Here is an 18,922-nt window from a genome sequence, read left to right on the forward strand (position 1 = left end):
GATTTAGTCGGATGTTTTAGCACAACATTGCCTCTGCAAGTCAAGTAATTGTGTTTCTCATATGGTTTATTGAAATGAGGTTATGCTTTCATGCCTTCAGGTTTGTATGCTAACCAACTCTTCACAGTAACTACTGTAGGAGGAAACAAACGCCTCTGATTTTCTTTGCTCCCCACTTTCCCTCCAGAATTATGCAAAACAGTGAGTGTACATCATCCATGGTATCGTAGCCCGAAGTTATATTTACTGTGCTTTGTGTAAATGCACATGTAAAAACATTTAAATAACCTATGAGACTTACATTGTTTTTCAGCAGCTTTGAGCAAAATAAAACCAGATGCACGTGTTCTGTGACAAAGGCTCAAAGCTACAATGAATAGTTAAGTACAGTATACAGAACAGTAACCTGTAGCATAGAATGGTACTTCCTATATAAATTAAACCTTGAGTTTATTGGTACAGTTCGATTGAGGCTAAGGGAGTACTGTATTGAAAGTTAAGATCCTGAGTGTATCACCTCTATGGGCAGGTAGATTATTTATGATGTAATGAGACTGTTTTATTTAAGACACATACACAGTTTAAGTAAGGTTTGGTATTGGTTTCAACACCACCAAGAGATAAGAACAAGCAATATTTGTTACTGCCAAGCATGAACCTCCAAATGGCTTCTCTCTCTTTTACCTCATGATAACACTTTCCATTTACAAAACATTTAGGTTTGAGTTGTTAAAAACCCTGTAATTTATAAACCATTTAATAAGTGCAATTTACAGTCACCTCTGTGTACCAACCTCATATTTTTCAGTGCTATTGATTATGATGGTCTTTGATTTCCACTGATTTTGCAGTTCTCCTGAATCTTGCCAGATGTTTGTAATAGTATCTTCAGAGGACTTTTGGAGCCCCACCATCAATGTGCCACTCACATGACTGATCCAATAATGAAATGTAATCTAGGACATAAAAAGTCTGATTATTCCAGGGAAATACTGTGACAAACTACGAAATACAAGGACTATGCATCAAAATACCTGACAAATGTGTTCTTCATCAGTTGGAAGGAAAACATTGGTCCTTAAAGTTGCAGAAGAGGATCGCATTTCAGAGGACAATGAGAGGAAATAAGCTATTAAAAGGAATAAAAAAGAAATCTTAGAAGCTTGGAGAGAAGTTATATGAAATATAACAGTAAAACAAGAAGAGGCCATATAAAGGTAATAACTAAAAAGCCAACTAGAAGTTTTTACCCAGAAAAGATTCTTATCATACTTGTAGCCACTGCATGCCAAGCATTTGCTCATATTAAATACTGACATAGTATTGCTCCACATGCTCGCTGAAATTTCAAGTAGGGTTCCAAAATGTTTCCTATTTGACTTGAAAACTGAAAAAGTGCAAATTGGGGGACAAATCTAAGACTAACTCAGCAAGCTGATCAAAGAGCTTAAACCCCAATGACTGAATAGATTGCATATTTCATGCATAAACAACAAACTATTGTGAGCAACGACACAGATTTATTACAGCGGTTCAAGTCTTTGAAGAGCTGATGGAAGGCAGGAGAGGAGCCTATGGTGTTCTTCTGTTCCACAAGACACGGGTCTGTTTTTTGGTTGCTCAGAAAATTGCCTCTTTGCAGGGAGGAGGCTGTGGTATCCCCTTTATGAAGGACTGTCCTCAGAATCTTCACAATACCATTAAAGATGCCATTATCTTTCCATTTACAAAACAAGTCCAAATTAAAGCTTTGCTTTACTTGAAAGATGTAACAGCTCAACAAGTTAGTAAAACATGGTTGTTGCTATGCCTTTTGACTGATTTTGTCTCTTCCTGACAATATTGTTTCAGATCGTCTAGAGGACAGAAGGCAACCACCCTATTTTAGGATATCGAAAACCACTAGTCAAAATTTGGCCCTTTCTGAACATGAAGTCTTCAGATAATGTTAGATATTAAAGGATGCAACGGGATTCAGCCTTCTGCTCCCCACCACCTTCCTTTCTCTTCTCCCCTCCTTCCCAAACTCCAAGCCACGTGAGGTAAACTGTTGCCCTCTGGCATTAACATGTAAATGAAGGGAGAAAAGCGGAGAAAGGAGAAAAAAAGCAAGCGGGACCGAAAGGAAAAAAAGCATCCTAAAAATAAAGAGTCCTACAGAAACCAAATATCAGAGGATACTACCCACTCTGACTTCTCATCCTTGCCTGCAACTGGAAGCTCGCTGCCAAAAGACCATAAGTCTAGCTCAGTGCTGGAGCCAGCTAAGGAATCCACCACAAAAATGCATTTTTCAGCCTGCTACAGAGCAGCGGCCCTGCTCTCCCCTGGCTTCAGGCCTTTCACAACAGCTCAGGCAGTGCTTTCAGAGCCTGCCAGCTGCACAGATATTCTTCCTACCCACAGCAGATGGCTTGGTGCCTCAGCAGAGCCCTATCCTTGACTCCACTGGTTTTTAGCTTCCATAAAATTTTGAACCTTTTTTCTTTTAATTCCCAAGAGATACATTTATCTAAGACTCATAAACAAGGTCAGATTTCACTTGCCAAAGAAATTGTGTCTTATACAGGTGGGGCAGAAATGATCGTTTTAAGAAATTCTTTGAACAGTGATTTTATATTAAACCTCTGCATAGAAAATAGGCTTCAGTTTGTAAAACCAGCTTTGCTTTAGATTCTTTTGAGTGGTTGTCACTGGTCTGTTCAACTATATTTTCTACGAAAATGAGAATCATGAGGAGAGACAGAGCTAAACAAAACCTGTTACCTTCTGGTAAATGATTACATAAATCTTCAAAGGAGTTACATGTAAGAAGTGATCTTTGCTCTTCTGCTAATGCGTGTGCCATCGCTTATCCTGATGGCCGGATCTCTTCCCTTTCATGCTCTGCCATAGAGCACACTCTGCTCAATTGTCACCGTACAATATAATTTCTGGTCTTTAAGCAGGAACCAACATAAAACTGATTACACAATCTGTTGAGTCACCAGCAGTGGGAAAACTTGAACAGCTGCCATAAGGAGATAAATATTTCCTAGGCAATTAGAACAAGCATTCAGAAAATGAAAATACAGTTTAGCCATTCTCCAGGTAGAAAACCAAACTACAATTAACTCTCCTTCGCCATACAGTTCACAGATCTGAGTGTAAAGCCTCCCAGCAAGCTGAATAAGTATTCAAACTTTCTGTTATATGATCAAAATAGCTTAGATTAATATGGAGTGGTGATGCAACACCCCCTCCTCCCCCTTTAGGTCACTCAGTGCTTAGTGCGATTTCCTCCCCACATAACAATACAATGGACAAGAACTTTACTGGAACATAACAGTCCAACATAAAAGAAAGAAAAAAGGTGGAGGGTAATGAACCAGAACAGTACAGCAACCCCTTAAGCACACTAGGCTCCCGTGACTCCTGTTCTTTGGAAGTGACAGCAATAGTTGATCACTCCTGACAATATATAGGTCATGACCAAAAGAGGGGGAGTGATACCAGAACTTCAAGCTCTAGCAAGTTCTGGGTAACACGTGGAAAATACCAGAATATCCCCTTGTCTGAGTTAGGCCGGAGTGGAAAAGTACCCGATGAAAGTAAATTATCTCAGACCCTATAAGCAGCAATTCTAGTAAGACCCTTCGAGCTGTTCTGGATTCCAGCAGGCAATAACCAACATCCCCCCTACGTTTGGACACCGCTCAAGGCAGACACCTCAAGGTGTAAAAGGCCAGGGAGAGTCAACATTCCCTCCCAAGCCTCAGTTATCACCCACTAAGGAATGCCAATGCATTGTAAGCGTTTACTCCAAACTCAAAAAGAGGGAAGTCTTGACTATTTAACTGTGCCTCTCTTTCATCCACCTCTCTATCCATGTGTCTTTAATATACACATTAGCTCTTACGAGTGTGGGTGTTATACTTTACTAGGTCCAAATGCATTCTGTCTATTTGTCTGTCCATGCATAAGGAATCAACAGGGGCACCCATGGGCTCACTAGAGTCATCTGCTGGGAAGGCACCTTTGGTCCTAGCAGTTAAAGACTGGGGGACAGGGGGTGTGCAACCCCTCGAGTGGTGTGTGTTTGTATGTTCGTGCTCACGTGTACATACACATATTGGTTCAGGATACCTGACAGTAAGTCAGTGTGAATCTTGTCATTTTCAAATCTGTAATTAAGTTGCTGTTCAATTATTTTGCTAAATCATCTCGTAAATCCTAAAGTTGGTTAATGATGAAGTGCTGCTAAAATTCAACCTCTTGATCTACCTCAAATCAATAAAGAATTTTGAAGTGCTGCTAAATCATAACTGTGTCAAACATTTCCATCCACAACGTATGGCTACTGCACAAATCAGACCTAGGAGATATGGTGGTGACTGAGCTCCCAAACCAAGTCGATGGGAATACGCAGAAGACCAAACAGTTTGCTTCCTCTGTAACGAACACTTGAAGTTGATGGTTCTCAATCTTTTGCTGACTTTGTGTGTCTGCGTAAGTTAAATATCCTCCTCACCACCAGTTCTTTCCAAGTTAAAGGTAATCACTTTTATTAGATATAGAATATCTTTCAAGTTTTTTTGCTACATCCTGATGCAGTGTCAAGCACAAACCCTAGAAACTCAACTAGAGCAAGATTCTGTTGCCTGGTTAATTAATTGTGATTCTAGCCAGGAGTTTGCTATATTTTTATTCTGTAGTATTTACCTCCTCTGCTTCCTTATGAGAAGAGCTGTTATTATTTTTAAGTGTTTCACAACTTACATACTTGAAATAAAACTTATTTTTCTGAAAAAAAAGTCTGGTAACCAGTTACTCAAATTTATGTGCCAACAACAGTTTAAATCAACTTTTATTTAAAAAGAGCCTTAGCTTCAGAAGCTTGGTGCACTGCACTGGTTTGGGCTTGGATAGCGTTACATTTCTTCCTAGTACCTTGTAAGGGGCTATATTTTGGATTTGCGCTGAAAATAGTGTTGTTAACACTATGATGGTTTTTTTTAGTTACCGCTGAGCAGTGCTTACACAGAGTCAAGGCCTTTTCTGCTTCTCACCCCACCACTGAATAGGCTGGGGGTGCACAAAAAGGGGATACAGCTGTGACAACTCACCTGAAGTGACTAAAGGGATATTCCGTGCCATATGATGCCTTGCTTATAAATAAAACTAGGGGAGAGGCTGCCATAAGGGCTGCTGCTCAGGGGCTGGCTGGGCTTTGAGCAGTTGGTGGTGAGCAATTGTTTCCACTAGCACCACTTGTTTTTCCTAGGGTTTATTTTTCTCTCTCTTTTTTTTCCTTCTTTTCCTTACAATTTTTAAACATTATTATTTCATTTTAATTAATAAACTGTTTTTATCTCAACCCATGACTTTTTTCACTTTTACTCTTCCACTTCTCTCCCCCATCCCACCGGGGGCAGGAAGCAAGTGGCTGTGTCTTTCTTAATTACTGGCTGCAATTAAACCTCAACAGTCCTTTTTTGGCACCTAACTTCTGGCATGAAGGGTTTGAGATAACAGATTTGACCAGAGCATAATGGAAGTTATTTATATCTGTTAATAGGGGTGGTTCACAGAATTGATTCAGCTGTTCTCAATATTTGTCTGATCTATACCATGCTTTCTTTTTTTGCTGTACCTGTTGACCTTTGCAGGATGTGCTTGAATGCTAAACACAAGCAAAACTGAAGTTATTAGAAGTGTACTATGTGGGTAAAGTTTCCAAATTGCAGAGCATCATGAAAATGATCAGCTGTGGAATAAGAACTTGCAGGAAAATGTAGGTGGGTTTTTTTTGTTGATTTTTTTTCTATGAAAAGCTTTTAAATTTAATGTGCTGTTTTCATTTTGCTAATTTCTAAACAAGTTTTAAACGTATCCACCTTTAAACCACCAACTCACATTATCATTATATGGAACTTCTACCTGTTTGGTAGCTTATGCAATGTGTAGATACCAATTGCTTTAGAACAGTACAGATATCCACACCCCCAGATAATCACAGTTTGGAACGAGGTGAAAAACACCTAGGCTAATCAGTCTCACAGCAACACTTCAGTCCTGCATAAGGTTATATTCTTGTGCACTCTCCAATACTGCATGCCTGCCTTCAGGTGCTTGCTCTGAGGCCTGCTGCACCACTGTGTGCACAGGAGAGATGGGAGGGGGTGGTTGGACAAAAGGAAAGAGAACAACAGAAAATACAGAGAAGAGAATTAAACAGTTTGGGGTGACTCCTTCAACCAGCTCACATCTTTACTGTGAGACTAGAGGTTCCCATCCAATTCATTCCCTCCTTCCTTGCTTTCTTCCAAACAAGTTTTCTGATAGCTTTGGAAAGCAGGAGAAGGCCTACTGCAGCTAAAGAAGTTGGCTCCAATTAACTAAAAAGGTATGAAGTAAATCACATACTACAGAAGGAAGAAGCCAGGTTTTGGAAAGTAAGGTTAACTTGGCAATTAGACAAGCACAAGGAACATATTTTATCTAAGGACAGGGACAACAAATTACTTAGTTGAGGGACAGTCTTTAATGCAAAGTGGAATTTTAATAAGAGTTAGAGGGGACCCGGCTCAAACAGACTATCAAGGTTCTTCCTGTCCCCTGTCCAAAGTCACCTTCTCTCAAATTGTTTGGAACTGCAATATTAGCCAGAGATAATAGATACGCATACTTCAGGCATTCACCAATCCAAGAAAAGAAGAAAAAAATGCCTTGAAATGGGGGATCCAGTACTCATTTCTAAACTTTGCAACCATCAAGATTGAAATTATCACCTGATCTCCAAAACAGGTAAAGGTCACTCAGATAGATAAACACGACTCTCGATGACTGATTACTTGCTCCTCCATGATAACAAGAATTGCTTTCTGGAATACTGTCTTTTTTTCCTGGAAACCTGGGTTATTGTAATTACAATCACCTAAAGACTTGCACACGAGTGCCCAGAAAACATGTGACAGAATCCAACTGAACTCTCAAGAAATTAGTAAAATTAAGCAAATAAAAAAAGAGGACTACATAATTTGGAAGAGCCCATGGTTCCTTCAAAAACCATGAGGATTCTTACCACTGTCATTTCCACTGTGGTCAGAGTACGGTGGTCCCAAGCCAGATCGACCATTTCTTTGTATCCATCCAGGCTGTAAATTCAGTTCATGAAGAGCTTTGCATTGGTCAGTTTCAAAATCACACTTTTCACAGGACGAACCTGAATTGAATCAAACAAAAGAAAAATTAAAACCTCAAAAACAGAAGCAAAGGGATGTGTTCTCACCATCATTTGCTATTTAATTAGCACACAGAAACACTCTGAATGGTTTCCTAGGAAAAGTAAGAAACACCAGAATTTTCAAATCATGAACAAAAAGAAACAGGACAGTGGAAGAGGGACAAGAGAGAATGAACACTGAAAAAAAAAAAAAAAAAAAAAAAACAACAAACCAACAACAAAACAAACCACCAGCCCCCACTCCACTCCAGCCAAACCAAGCCATTTATATTATGCCACTAATTTGGGAATGTGTTGGGAAAAGCTTATGTTAATAAGCTTTTTTTCTTCACAAATATGTCTGTAGGAAACTGTTCAAGCTAACGCAGCTTATATGCAAAGGCTGTTTTTAAAATGTATTGCAGCTGAAGAACTTCAGTATACCCTCTGTTTACCCAGCGTTCTTGCAAAGAAAAACAAACACTTAACACCAGGAAATAACCAGATAGAAAAAACAAGCATATTTTTATTCCACTACTATTTATTTCACCATTTTGCAACCTGCGTTTTTGGGGAACTTGGAGTATAAGCCCATTCCCAGAAACACCCCAGGGCTTAATAACAGAAAGGTGAGGCTCTCATCATCCGACATCCTCCAGAGTTTACCAGTGCTCAGTGTCTTTACTAAGCTGCTGCATTAAAGCAAGAACCACGCTGTTCAGAGAAGAGCTGAAACACGTCCCCAGAATGACACAGTCTCCCCACTTCCCTTTCCTCTGACCTTATTTCTTGTAGTGCACATAGCAACGTGGTGGCAAAAGACTACTTTTCTCCCCCTTCCACCTTCCCCTGTAGGGCACCACAGGTTAGTAAAAGGAGGCAGAACATTCTTTTTCCATAGCATCAAAGCTGAATTTAAAGAGTTTACAAGTGCCTAACAGGCTGGACAGTCCCATTCCTTCAACCACTTATTGTAGTAATGGAAGGATTTAAAAAAAAAAAAATCTAATCAGATGCATCTCTAAAGACCAAGTTTATTGCAACTTCATCCCAAACAGGACAGATATGTGGAAGTGTCTGCAGGTTTCATCTGCTGTATGGAAACCTTCAGCTCACTCACATTTTCTCTTACATCGCGGAGGACGATAGGTTAAGGCTCTGCCTTCTGACCAGGATTCTGGTTAGACCTCAGAGCTTCAATGGCTTTGTGCTCTCTCTCAAACTGGTGCCCACTCCAGGCCCCTGCTAATGTTTTCAGACTATTCTATATTACCGAGAGCTTCAATGCCTTTGTGTTCTCAGCCATTGGAATGGGCTACCCAGGGAGGTGGTTGAGGCACCATCCCTGGAGGTGTTCAAAAGACGGGTTGATGTAGTGCTGGGAGGTCTGGTTTAGTGATGATGCTCCTTGTTTGTTGTGTGGGTGTCTATTTTTGTCAGTTAGGTTGACGGTTGGACAAGATGATCTTTAAGGTCCCTTCCAACCTAGAAGATTCTGTGATTCTGTGTTCTCCCTCAAACTGGTGCCCACTCCAGGCCCCTGCTAATGTTTTCAGACTATTCTATATTACCACACTTCACTAATCATTTTAAATGATGTTGCAACCGCAACATTTATAGTCACACTATGATGTTCAATTTCATGGCTTTCATATTCACATCAGCTTACTGCAACAGTTAATTATAAGGTGAGAGAGGGGAAGATAGATATATTTCATATAAGCGTTCCAGGCTCAAGTTAATGTGCAGATTGGCTGATTCATCAACTAACATTTTATTGCTACTTTTATTCCTTAGCTCTTTAAGTGGCTGAAAAGCATGTCAGCGGTTCATCAAAAGCACGAGCACTGCTGAGGCATATCTGCTTTGGTATTTGGTATTTGGTACATGAAATGCACCAAATCACAGTCAGTATTCCTCAGAAATCTCCTTACAGCTGAAAAAAACTGATTTAAAATCAATACGTACAAAATAGCAAGAATAGTATCTTTTTAAATTAAAAAAAAAACAAAAACAAACAGACAACAACCCAGATCAATCATGACTATTTTCCAAGGCAATATTCCGTAGAAAATATAATTTGAAAGCAAACCCATGTAGAATAGTATCTTTTTAAATTAAAAAAAAAACATGTCAGCGGTTCATCAAAAGCACGAGCACTGCTGAGGCATATCTGCTTCACGTTACATGAAATGCACCAAATCTCAGTCAGTATTCCTCAGAAATTTCCTTACAGCTGAAAAAAAAACGATTTAAAATCAATACGTACAAAATAGCAAGAATAGTATCTTTTTAAATTAAAAAAAAAAACAAACCCAAGAAACAGACAACCCAGATCGATCATGACTATTTTCCAAGGCAATATTCCATAGAAAATATAATTTGAAAGCAAACCCATGTAAATTTGCTAAAAGATAGATTTACAAAGATAAAGTCACTACTAAGAGAGGAAAAAGCCAGAAGGAAGAAATGTGTAGAATGCTCTAGACATCTTTTGCAGAATCTCCTGTAAGCATAAAAAATGTTTAAAATAAACTCTAAGGAAAAATTCCAAGTGTCACAGAAACACATTACAGTTTAAGGTCCTATTTCAAGTCTATATATGTATAAAATCTCAGTTTGGGATATTCTGAAAGCAAAATATTTTTAAGAGTAGTTAGTTATCATTCACTGCTTAGTTAATATCTTGCAATAGTTCCAAGGTAAAAAAAAATAACTGTAGGGTTTATTCCATTCCTTTTCCAATGCTATGGCAAAGCAAGAACCAACCAAATACAAAGTCAAAAATGACAACAGAAGTATATCATCTAAAATTACAACTCTGATATATTTTCAGTGCAGAAACATCTTTAACCTAAGAACCCAGAGAAAACAGCAGAGAACCATTACAAAACATGAGATCAGAGAGATGAAACCTAAGTAGGAAAATCAATTTGCAATAATGCCAAAGCAGAAGAGTGGGTGGCAGCAGGGTGACTCTTCCACTGCCACTTTGATCTGTATCTTTATGTGACAGCTAACTCCAGGAGAGAAGTCACCCAGAGCATTATCCAAACACCCCCAGATCCACACCTCTTGGTCATCCATACTGCAAAAACATCATTATCTGGTATTCAGGTCTTTCACAGAGCCTACAGGCTCACATTTCTATACCACTCTTTGGAACAACTTTAATTTCTCTGCTTTCATATACACATTTGTCTATCGCAGTATTCACTTAACAAACAAGGGTAAAAAGCCTCCATAAAAATTAATGGAAGAATGCATCTCTGCTGCATGTTCTGCAATCTTAATAGAAAATGCTGCCTGGAGGAAACGCTCTTTTCCAGGGAAATCAAGACCAAGTACAATGAGGATTTCAAGGCTGTGCAGTGAAATGTAGCATAACCATCTCTTGTGCAAGTGATTTAAAAAAAAATATGCTAACCTGACCTATGTTAGTCACACATCAGGGGATTCAACAGACATAATACCCAGCCACTGGCATTTAATACAATTTAGTACAGCAGAAAAAAAGTTTAAAAATATACTGGTATCCAATAGAGTCTTAGCAATTGTCTTATTTTCAGAGGCACAAAAATCAAGTATCCTAGAGGTGATTCTAGTCTCCTGTTCCAATCATATTTCTTCATTGTTATTGGATGAAAGAGGGATTCATATTAGAAGAAGAAAAAGCCCAGGTATCTGGGCACACAGCTCTAATTTGAGGAATCTGGATTTATATTATTTTTCTTTCTCCCAGATTTAATCTGAATGCAATGATCACTAACATGCTTTAGTTAGCATTTTTCAGAGCACACACAAACACACAGGCTCATCTAAAGAGCATCTACTTTGAATTTAAAGATACAACAAATACAGTAGCTTCCTATGTTGCACAGAAAATGGAAGAACTTAGATAAGCTTTTTGTTAAAAGTAGACTTTTTTATAAATCCAAGCTCTTCTTTGCACTCCAGAACAAAGATCCTCAAAGAGCAGGACTGTCTTATGTATCATATAAAAAATCATTTGCAGCATGATTTTGTGTTTCGGTATTCTGGAAATCATAGATTTCTGATGCAAATTTACTCAGGCTGTAGCAGTTAAAGTTCATTCTCACTGCTTAGATCTTTCCTTTAAGAAAAACAACAACAACCGTATTCATAGCCTTTGAATCTGTCAAAGATTAAGCTAAAATTATCAGTTCATGAATTCAAGAACATTTCCTCCCCTTGCCTAGTCTGGAAAAAAAAAAAGAATAAAAAAGTTTCTGTTGCTTATACCTTTGTCTAGGTATTTTGAATGAAATCTGACTTTCAGCAAGAACTTTTAATGTCAATCATGGAAAAAAAAGTTATGCTTGTTGAATCACCTCTGAATTTTTGAATTTTGGGTGGATAAGAAACCACCTACTTTACTACATAATATTTGTATGAAGATTTATGAAAGAGGTGCACTGTACAGAGGTTGAAAATTAAGCAGGAAAAATCAAATTGAAGCAGGAAAAAATTGTTTGAGAAAATCAGATGAAGAAGAGGGTGAAAAAAAGATAATTCCTGAATATTTTTGTAACGTTAAAAAAAATCCCCCCCAGTTCTCTCTGCTGTCATGTTTGGGTATCAAACTGTATCACACGTATTACTTACCTTGTTTCTCATCACTGCTGCCTCCACACTGGCTGGCAAAAATACAAGATTCCCCAGGTGGAGCAGAGGAGCCATCACCGCGCTGGCATTCACTTCCTGTAGATGGCCAAGAATCTACCAAAGCAAAGCAACATAACACACAGAAATATAGGAGTTTGTTCATGGGCTATGCTACTATCTAAGGTTTCACCTGGAAAAGAATTACTTTAACTGTCTAGCTTTGGTCATGAAGTGTCTTTGAAAAAGCTCCGTTTACACACATCTCTCTGAAAGATGATTTTAGAACCTCACTTTCTGAGTCCGCAGCTTAAGGGAAATATGGCTTCTGCAAAGCAGTGACTTTCAACCCCGTGTGTCTTTGGATAATATTTAACTGAATTATAACACTGTTTTATGACTAAAAAAAATCTTGGTTCATGTTAAGTCAAGTGTATGTCATTAACTTACTGACTGCATTTATTGCTCAATAGTCTGCAAATATATTAGATGAGAAAATAACAGGACAACAGAGTCGAATTACTAAATCGCCAACATTTATAAAGATCTCTTCTTTTTCCTCAGTGGGAGTTGGCAAATGTTTACAAAACTTATGAATAGTTTGTGTATCAAATGCAGAAAACAGCTGAGAAATTCAAAGTTGATTTGGCATCAAAGGGATCGTGATTGATAGGGAAAAAATTAGAATTTTCAGAGCCTGTAGATATGTGATGCCGATAGTTGAATTTGGTATTTCTTATTTACTTGGGCTACAGTTGTAGATAACAACTGAATTATTTCAGAGTACCTGGTTGTTAACGGAATCGTATCTGCAATCGCAATTTGCATAAATACACAAATGGACTGGACATCAATAATATTTCCAAATTACTAGATTCCTGTATTTTCTGGAATAAAATCACATTTTGTGTGATACTATAGCATTTCCCACAGTTAGAAAACAATTAGAGATACCTAGGATCCCATATCTGAATTCTTAGGAACAGTTTGATCATACACACAAGCACAGTCAGAATTTGTCAAGATAGGAATTTGCCACCCACTGCAGGAATTCATCTTTAGGGGAAACTACATTTTTATCGACCTCCAATATATTACCATGCTGTGATGGTGTGCTCTCCCTGTTTTTCCCCTCTTTTGCCCCCTCCCCAGCTCCTGCTCAAGCCATAACCACCAGTGGGAGTTGTGATAAGTTGAACCTGGACTTTGGGGGACAGCTGGGAACTCAGCCAAACATTGTCTGGAGTAGGGACCTAGATATCTGGAAGTGTTCAAGGCCAGGCTGGATGGGGCCTTGAGCAACCTGCTCTAGTGGGAGGTGTCCCTGCCCGTGGCAGGGGGGTTGGAACTCGATCTTTGAGGTCCCTTCCAACCCAAACCATTCTATGATTCTATATCTCATTCCCATGAGAATATGACTATAGGTCAACTATCTTACTCTATAAATAGCGGACAACCCAAGAGGCCTTTAAGGTCTCCTATATGGCATTGGGCTGCAAGCCAGGATCTCCCCCTTGAGTGAGGATGCTCGCTTAAAGTTCTACTCCTTGAGGTCGAGAGATTCCTTGCCACCACAGATTCTCAATAAGTGACTAGTAGCACGCTAAACTTTGAAATCTCAGCTAAGTGATATAAAGGATTGATTGCACGTATATAATCCTTTACACATGAACAGTTGGCAAAGTCTGGGACGAGGATTGGATCCAGCTGCACCCAGACTCTGCTCTGAGGAGTTTAGAAAGTCGGGGGGTCCTTTCTGAACCTCCTGACTCACAGGAGGGTCTCCCTGACAGTTTATATGACCCCGTCCTCTACATAGTAAATAATCAAGTGTACCTTGCCATCGCATAAAACACCATCGCGTTTACTACTAATTTTGTTAAATCACTGTTTCCAGGAGGGTCTCCCTGACAGTTTATATGACCCCGTCCTCTACATAGTAAATAATCAAGTGTACCTTGCCATCGCATAAAACACCATCGCGTTTACTACTAATTTTGTTAAATCACTGTTTCACCTTAATAAATATTTCACTACTTCTCTCTTATGAGTGAAGTCAATAACTGGCATAGTCAAAGGATGGCAGGTGTCATCACTGATTATTTAAAGGAGGCACAGAGCAAACTCACACCTCGAATTCTCAGAGAAATGGGCTCATGATAATTGGTACAATTAAGAAGTGGTCGAAGAGCACTTAAAAGTAACTAGGGGCCAAGCAAAGAGTGGAAAAGATAAGGGAGTTATCTGCAAGATGTTGGGCACTTGTTTAGAAGCTGCCTATCAAGACAGGGAGAATAGAAAAGGGAATGAGAAGGAAATAGAGAGCACGAAGGCAACTGAGTTACTGCTGTCTATTAAAATCAAACAGCTACAAAAACAACTGCAGGAAGAAAAGGAGAAAAGGCAAAAATCAGGAGATAAGGTCGAAAAGATGCTTATACAGGTTCCCCACCCCCCTGACATTGTACAGATTAGGAAGATCCCCTGAAGATTGGGACAGAGTCATTTGGGGTAGTCCCGATGATAGCGAGTCAGAAGAGGTTCCTCTGTTCCCCACAGATCCTCCTGAATCTGAAGCCAGACCCACTGTTATAACAGCAATAACTATCACCAGCCGAGTAGCTTATTGGGCAGCCCTCCCTAATCCCCATTAAATCTCTAACCGAGTTACCCACAGCCATCACAAAAGCCACCTGCATGCAAGCCGTGCATGAACGAGGGCACCATGATGTCCCACTATCTGCTACAGTAGATTTTACAATCTTAAAACCGCTGATCAGAGTCAAAACCACTTCGCCCGCGGCACCTGCCAACATAGTCAGTCTTTGTCCAGGGTTATTTAGTAATAGACAGAATCACAGAATCTTCTAGGTTGGAAGGGACCTTAAAGATCATCTTGTCCAACCGTCAACCTAACTGACAAAAATAGACACCCTCACAACAAACAAGGAGCATCATCACTAAACCAGACCTCCCAGCACTACATCAACCTGTCTTTTGAACACCTCCAGGGATGGGGCCTCAACCACCTCCCTGGGCAGCCCATTCCAATGTCTGAGAACCCTTTCAGTGAAAAAATTTTTCCTAATATCCAGCCTGAACCTCCCCTGGTGTAACTTGAGGCCATTTCCTCTTGTCCTGTCGCCTGTGACTTGAGAAAAGAGACACAATCCTCCCCCTTCCCTCATAATTTGGATAACGACTAGCTCTGAAATAATGTATTTAGAAGAAAAAGTGTATAACCAGAGGTGACACAGCAGTTCCTGATTAGGCTGTCAAGAAGAGTATTTGCATTGTGTAAATACATTTACAGTGCGTGATATGGTAGGCCAGTCAGGGCTCAGCAGGTAGACATGGGCATTACTAATACATTCTTGTACAAAAGGACTCCATCAGTACAAGACACAGAAGTCAGTGTGTTGACTTACAATCCTTTTGATGCAGAATTGACTGAATTTCTCGACTATGTTTCACTGAAACACAACAGTTCTCACAAAGCTTTTACATGGATGAATCCAGGACCTTCGAACTAAGGAGAGGATGGAACGATGACTCGGAAGCAAAAGACTTCCAGGGAGAGTCCAAAGGACAAACACTTCAAGTACTGAACTGAAAGCACCTTAAAAGCAGAAAGACGAATCAAGATCTAGAGAAAGGAGGAGGAGAGAGAGAATGAAGATGTATAAACCAGTAAAAATACGCAGGATGTCAGAAAAGCAGAGGGATGGGCAGTAATCAAAGGGGATTTTTGAAAGCAGGAGAGAAATTGTCCAGAGAAACTATAAGGAGAACAAGCAGGGTCAGGCATTATGTCTATTTTCAAAATTACTTTAGCAAACGAGCAGTTCTCAAAGAGAAAAAAAAAAAACCTGCTTGAATTTACATTAGAATTTGATGTATCCAATTTTATCCTAGTTCATTTCATTTAAGCCAAGAAAAATACATTTGCTGTAAGTGAAAAAAGATTGCCCTCAATCTTTCTACTTGTTTAAGTAAATGCATTGAAAAAGTTGTAATTTTTTAAAAATCCTAGTTTAAATATCAAGTCCAAACAGGCTCTGAAACAGGGCCAGAAAAGTTTTGCAATTTTAAGTCTATTTTTCATGTCAAGAGAAAGTTAGTTGCTTAAGCAGAAAATGGATTGCAGTTACCAATTCTACATTAAGATTTTGTAGAGCCAGCTATTATCAGCACATGAGACAGAGGAAAGAACTCAAAAAATGGGATATTACTTTCACCCTATGAAAACAGTGTTCAAATTTCGCTGCCACTACTTTCTTTCAGAGAAAATTCTTATAGAATAGATAAAAATCACATCTTCAGAGAAATAAAAGTGTTATTAAATTTAATATAACTTTTAGTGGCATGACTGTAACAGTTTTATGTGTGATCAGAGTAGAGAACACTACAGCAGCAGTGAATATACTTTTAACATATATCTAATTTTTCTCCTAAACTACTGTTTTAGTAAAAATCCTTTATTAAAATAAAAGACAATTCTCCACTTTTTTTACTGTTTTTAAAAACAATTTTATCTGATCATTAGGAAACCACCAAAACTTTATTTTTTAAATAATTCACAACTATTCATCCATGACTTCCCTTTGAGGACCCCCTCCCAAAAATATGCTATTCATATTATCATATGACCGCTCTGGTATTTAGTTGTCAAATTGGAACTGAAGGACTTCTGCAAAGTAGAAGAAAGTCAAGCAATGGCAGTAACCCCTAATTGATCTTTTTGTAACAAGAATTGACAGAATTCTTTACTTTGATGTGAAAGGCAATAATTGCATACCTTCTGCCTCTAGTCAAGTGGCACTAATTCAATAGTTAACTTGAAAGACGACTAAGATATTAATACATTTGATTAAAAAGGAGTCTGGGTAAGTTTTCTTCCCACCCATCTCCATTTGCTAAAAAGTAATTAGTAGAATCAATTAAGAGGTTAAAACCAAACTTAATATATTGGTAAGCCTACAGCATGACCACTGCAGTTAAAAGTAGTGAAGGAAAAATCCCATAATATTAACACATGGTGCAGTGAAATAGATAAAATAAGATCAAAGTCCTAGATCATTACAGACTGAAATAAGATAACACTTCAGGAAAATTTTTGGTAGCATAATTTCTCTCTTTGTAATGACTGACCACATCACATTAAAGATGAGACAACAGGCACTAACAGAAAGGAAAGAAAAGAAAATAATCAGGGGGAGATACGCAAGACTAATCTGATCCCAATGCATACCATGTGCTAAAATTTGTTCCTGTACCTAAAGTTTGGAGGAAAAAAAATATTTCAATTCTAAACTGTTAAGAGCTCAGTGGAACTGCCCTCTCTCCCAACCCCAAAGTTAGAGGGGAAAACCACCACCAAAAGTGCTTCTAATCCATAAAGTAATATCCTATTGTAAGGGAACATTACAAACTAGAATAAGATAACTCTGATCAGGCAAAAAATATTTCTACCCCATGTATGCTTCTCTAGAGAAATTAGAGGTCGGAGCAAGAGCAAAATAATTATTTTCCTCAGTATTTTCTTTCCAGTCTAACAACCTACAGTAGATTTCAGCACATACCATTCCCACACAGTCTTCTCCAAGTCAATAGGAAAGTCTTTCTTCCTTCATGTCATTCTACCAAGCATTGTTGCTTCTGTTCTCTGCTATAAAGCAGGAACTCCTTCTTCAGCTGTAACTAATTTCTCAAGTAGCACTATCTCCCAGGAGCAGAGTTGTGTGTGAAACCCATGGGGCTGAAGACCTCATGCATTATGTGACATGAACCATTGCATCACATGCGTTTCACAAGGCATTTAACTCAAACTAGCTCCACTCTGGTCCCATTGACCAAACACCCAGCGATGGCCAAGGTGTATTGGGTGCATTCCTGGACATCATCCTCTGCTCTAGTTTAATGCAAAGGTATTCATTTCACACTCACCATGGCTGCTCTGCTGTAGGTCACACAGTGAGCAAGAATAGCTGGAACGTTTCTTTCCATAAAGCACCCCTCACTGGAACCAAAAACGCACCAAAAATGCTGGTGTGCTCAGGATACTTAATGGCTCTCAGAACAAGACATCTCCTCACCCCCAAGAAATTTAAACAAGTGCATCTTTCTTCCAAAGTTTGGAGAGAAAATAGACTGCAAAGATTAAACTGGAACCATATTAAACAGTTTTGCTGTCCATCACAACGGTTAATACATTGGAGGGTTCATCGACCCTAACGTTGGTTGCTCAAGACTTAACCAATGACCAAAGGCTTTGTGACAGCAGAAGCAAACAAACACATTGCCAAGGAAAATCATCCAAATATGTCTGTCTCCAAGTGAAACAACTCCATTAGAGATGTCTGGTGTTTTCCATCAACAATAAAACAAGATTGCTCTTCGGTATCCCTTCTAGGAATGCAAATGAAGGCAAATAAATCCTTCCCATGGCTTGTCTGCCTGTTTCTGTCTGTCACCACATAACATTATTTAGAAAAAACCAGCAAGATCAGGGAGAAAAATTTGGAAGAAAGCAATCTCCCTGGGCTTATCTCTCACAGCTGAAACAGAATCAGCATAGCCCACAGTTGTGACTGCAGCAATATTCATCGTTAATCCTGAAACATATCCATGCACCCAAGAACTGGTTATTAAGACCTAGAGGGAGTCTCAACAGAGCATATACCTTAGTAAGTAGATAAAAAATAAATAAATTCATCCATCAGGCTTTCCCATGTTATTGATTTTGCCTTAAGACTTCTCTGGCATGACACTGCTCCTGAAGCTTTTACAGTAATCATGCTTGCTCCACACATTCTAGAAGTTATACCAAACAAAAGATACAGAAAATATATTTTTGCAAATATTTCTTGAGCAAAACTCCCATTTACCTCAATTTTATCATCTGTAAGCAGATAAGTGGTCTGAAATTTTCTGATTTGCTCTGATGCCTTCTGATAAATAAGACTAAATAGAAACTAACATTAACAAGTAACTTTTCTTCACCAATTGGAAGTTGATTTTCAAAATAAGGGGAAAATGATGATATCCAAAGAAATATTTTACTAAAAGTAGCAGAGGGATTCTTTCCAGTTATGA

The 18,922-nt window shown here is 38.8% G+C and overlaps 1 protein-coding gene across 1 annotated transcript in view; it reads right to left on the reverse strand.

The window, feature by feature from the left end:
- The window catches only part of MALRD1 (MAM and LDL receptor class A domain containing 1), a 279,653-nt gene extending 267,660 nt beyond the window's left edge, over positions 1–11,993 (reverse strand). Inside the window, exons 1-4 of the mRNA XM_014945933.1 lie at positions 11,831–11,993; positions 7,064–7,204; positions 1,035–1,129; positions 795–956 (exon numbers count right to left, since the gene is read on the reverse strand). Coding sequence (XP_014801419.1) covers positions 795–956; positions 1,035–1,129; positions 7,064–7,204; positions 11,831–11,993 — 561 coding nt within the window. The remainder of the gene's footprint in view (positions 1–794; positions 957–1,034; positions 1,130–7,063; positions 7,205–11,830) is intronic.
- Positions 11,994–18,922: the final 6,929 nt, after the last annotated feature.

Source organism: Calidris pugnax, unplaced genomic scaffold, assembly GCF_001431845.1.
Source record: "Calidris pugnax isolate Ruff unplaced genomic scaffold, ASM143184v1 scaffold19, whole genome shotgun sequence".
Classification (NCBI taxonomy): domain Eukaryota; kingdom Metazoa; phylum Chordata; class Aves; order Charadriiformes; family Scolopacidae; genus Calidris; species Calidris pugnax.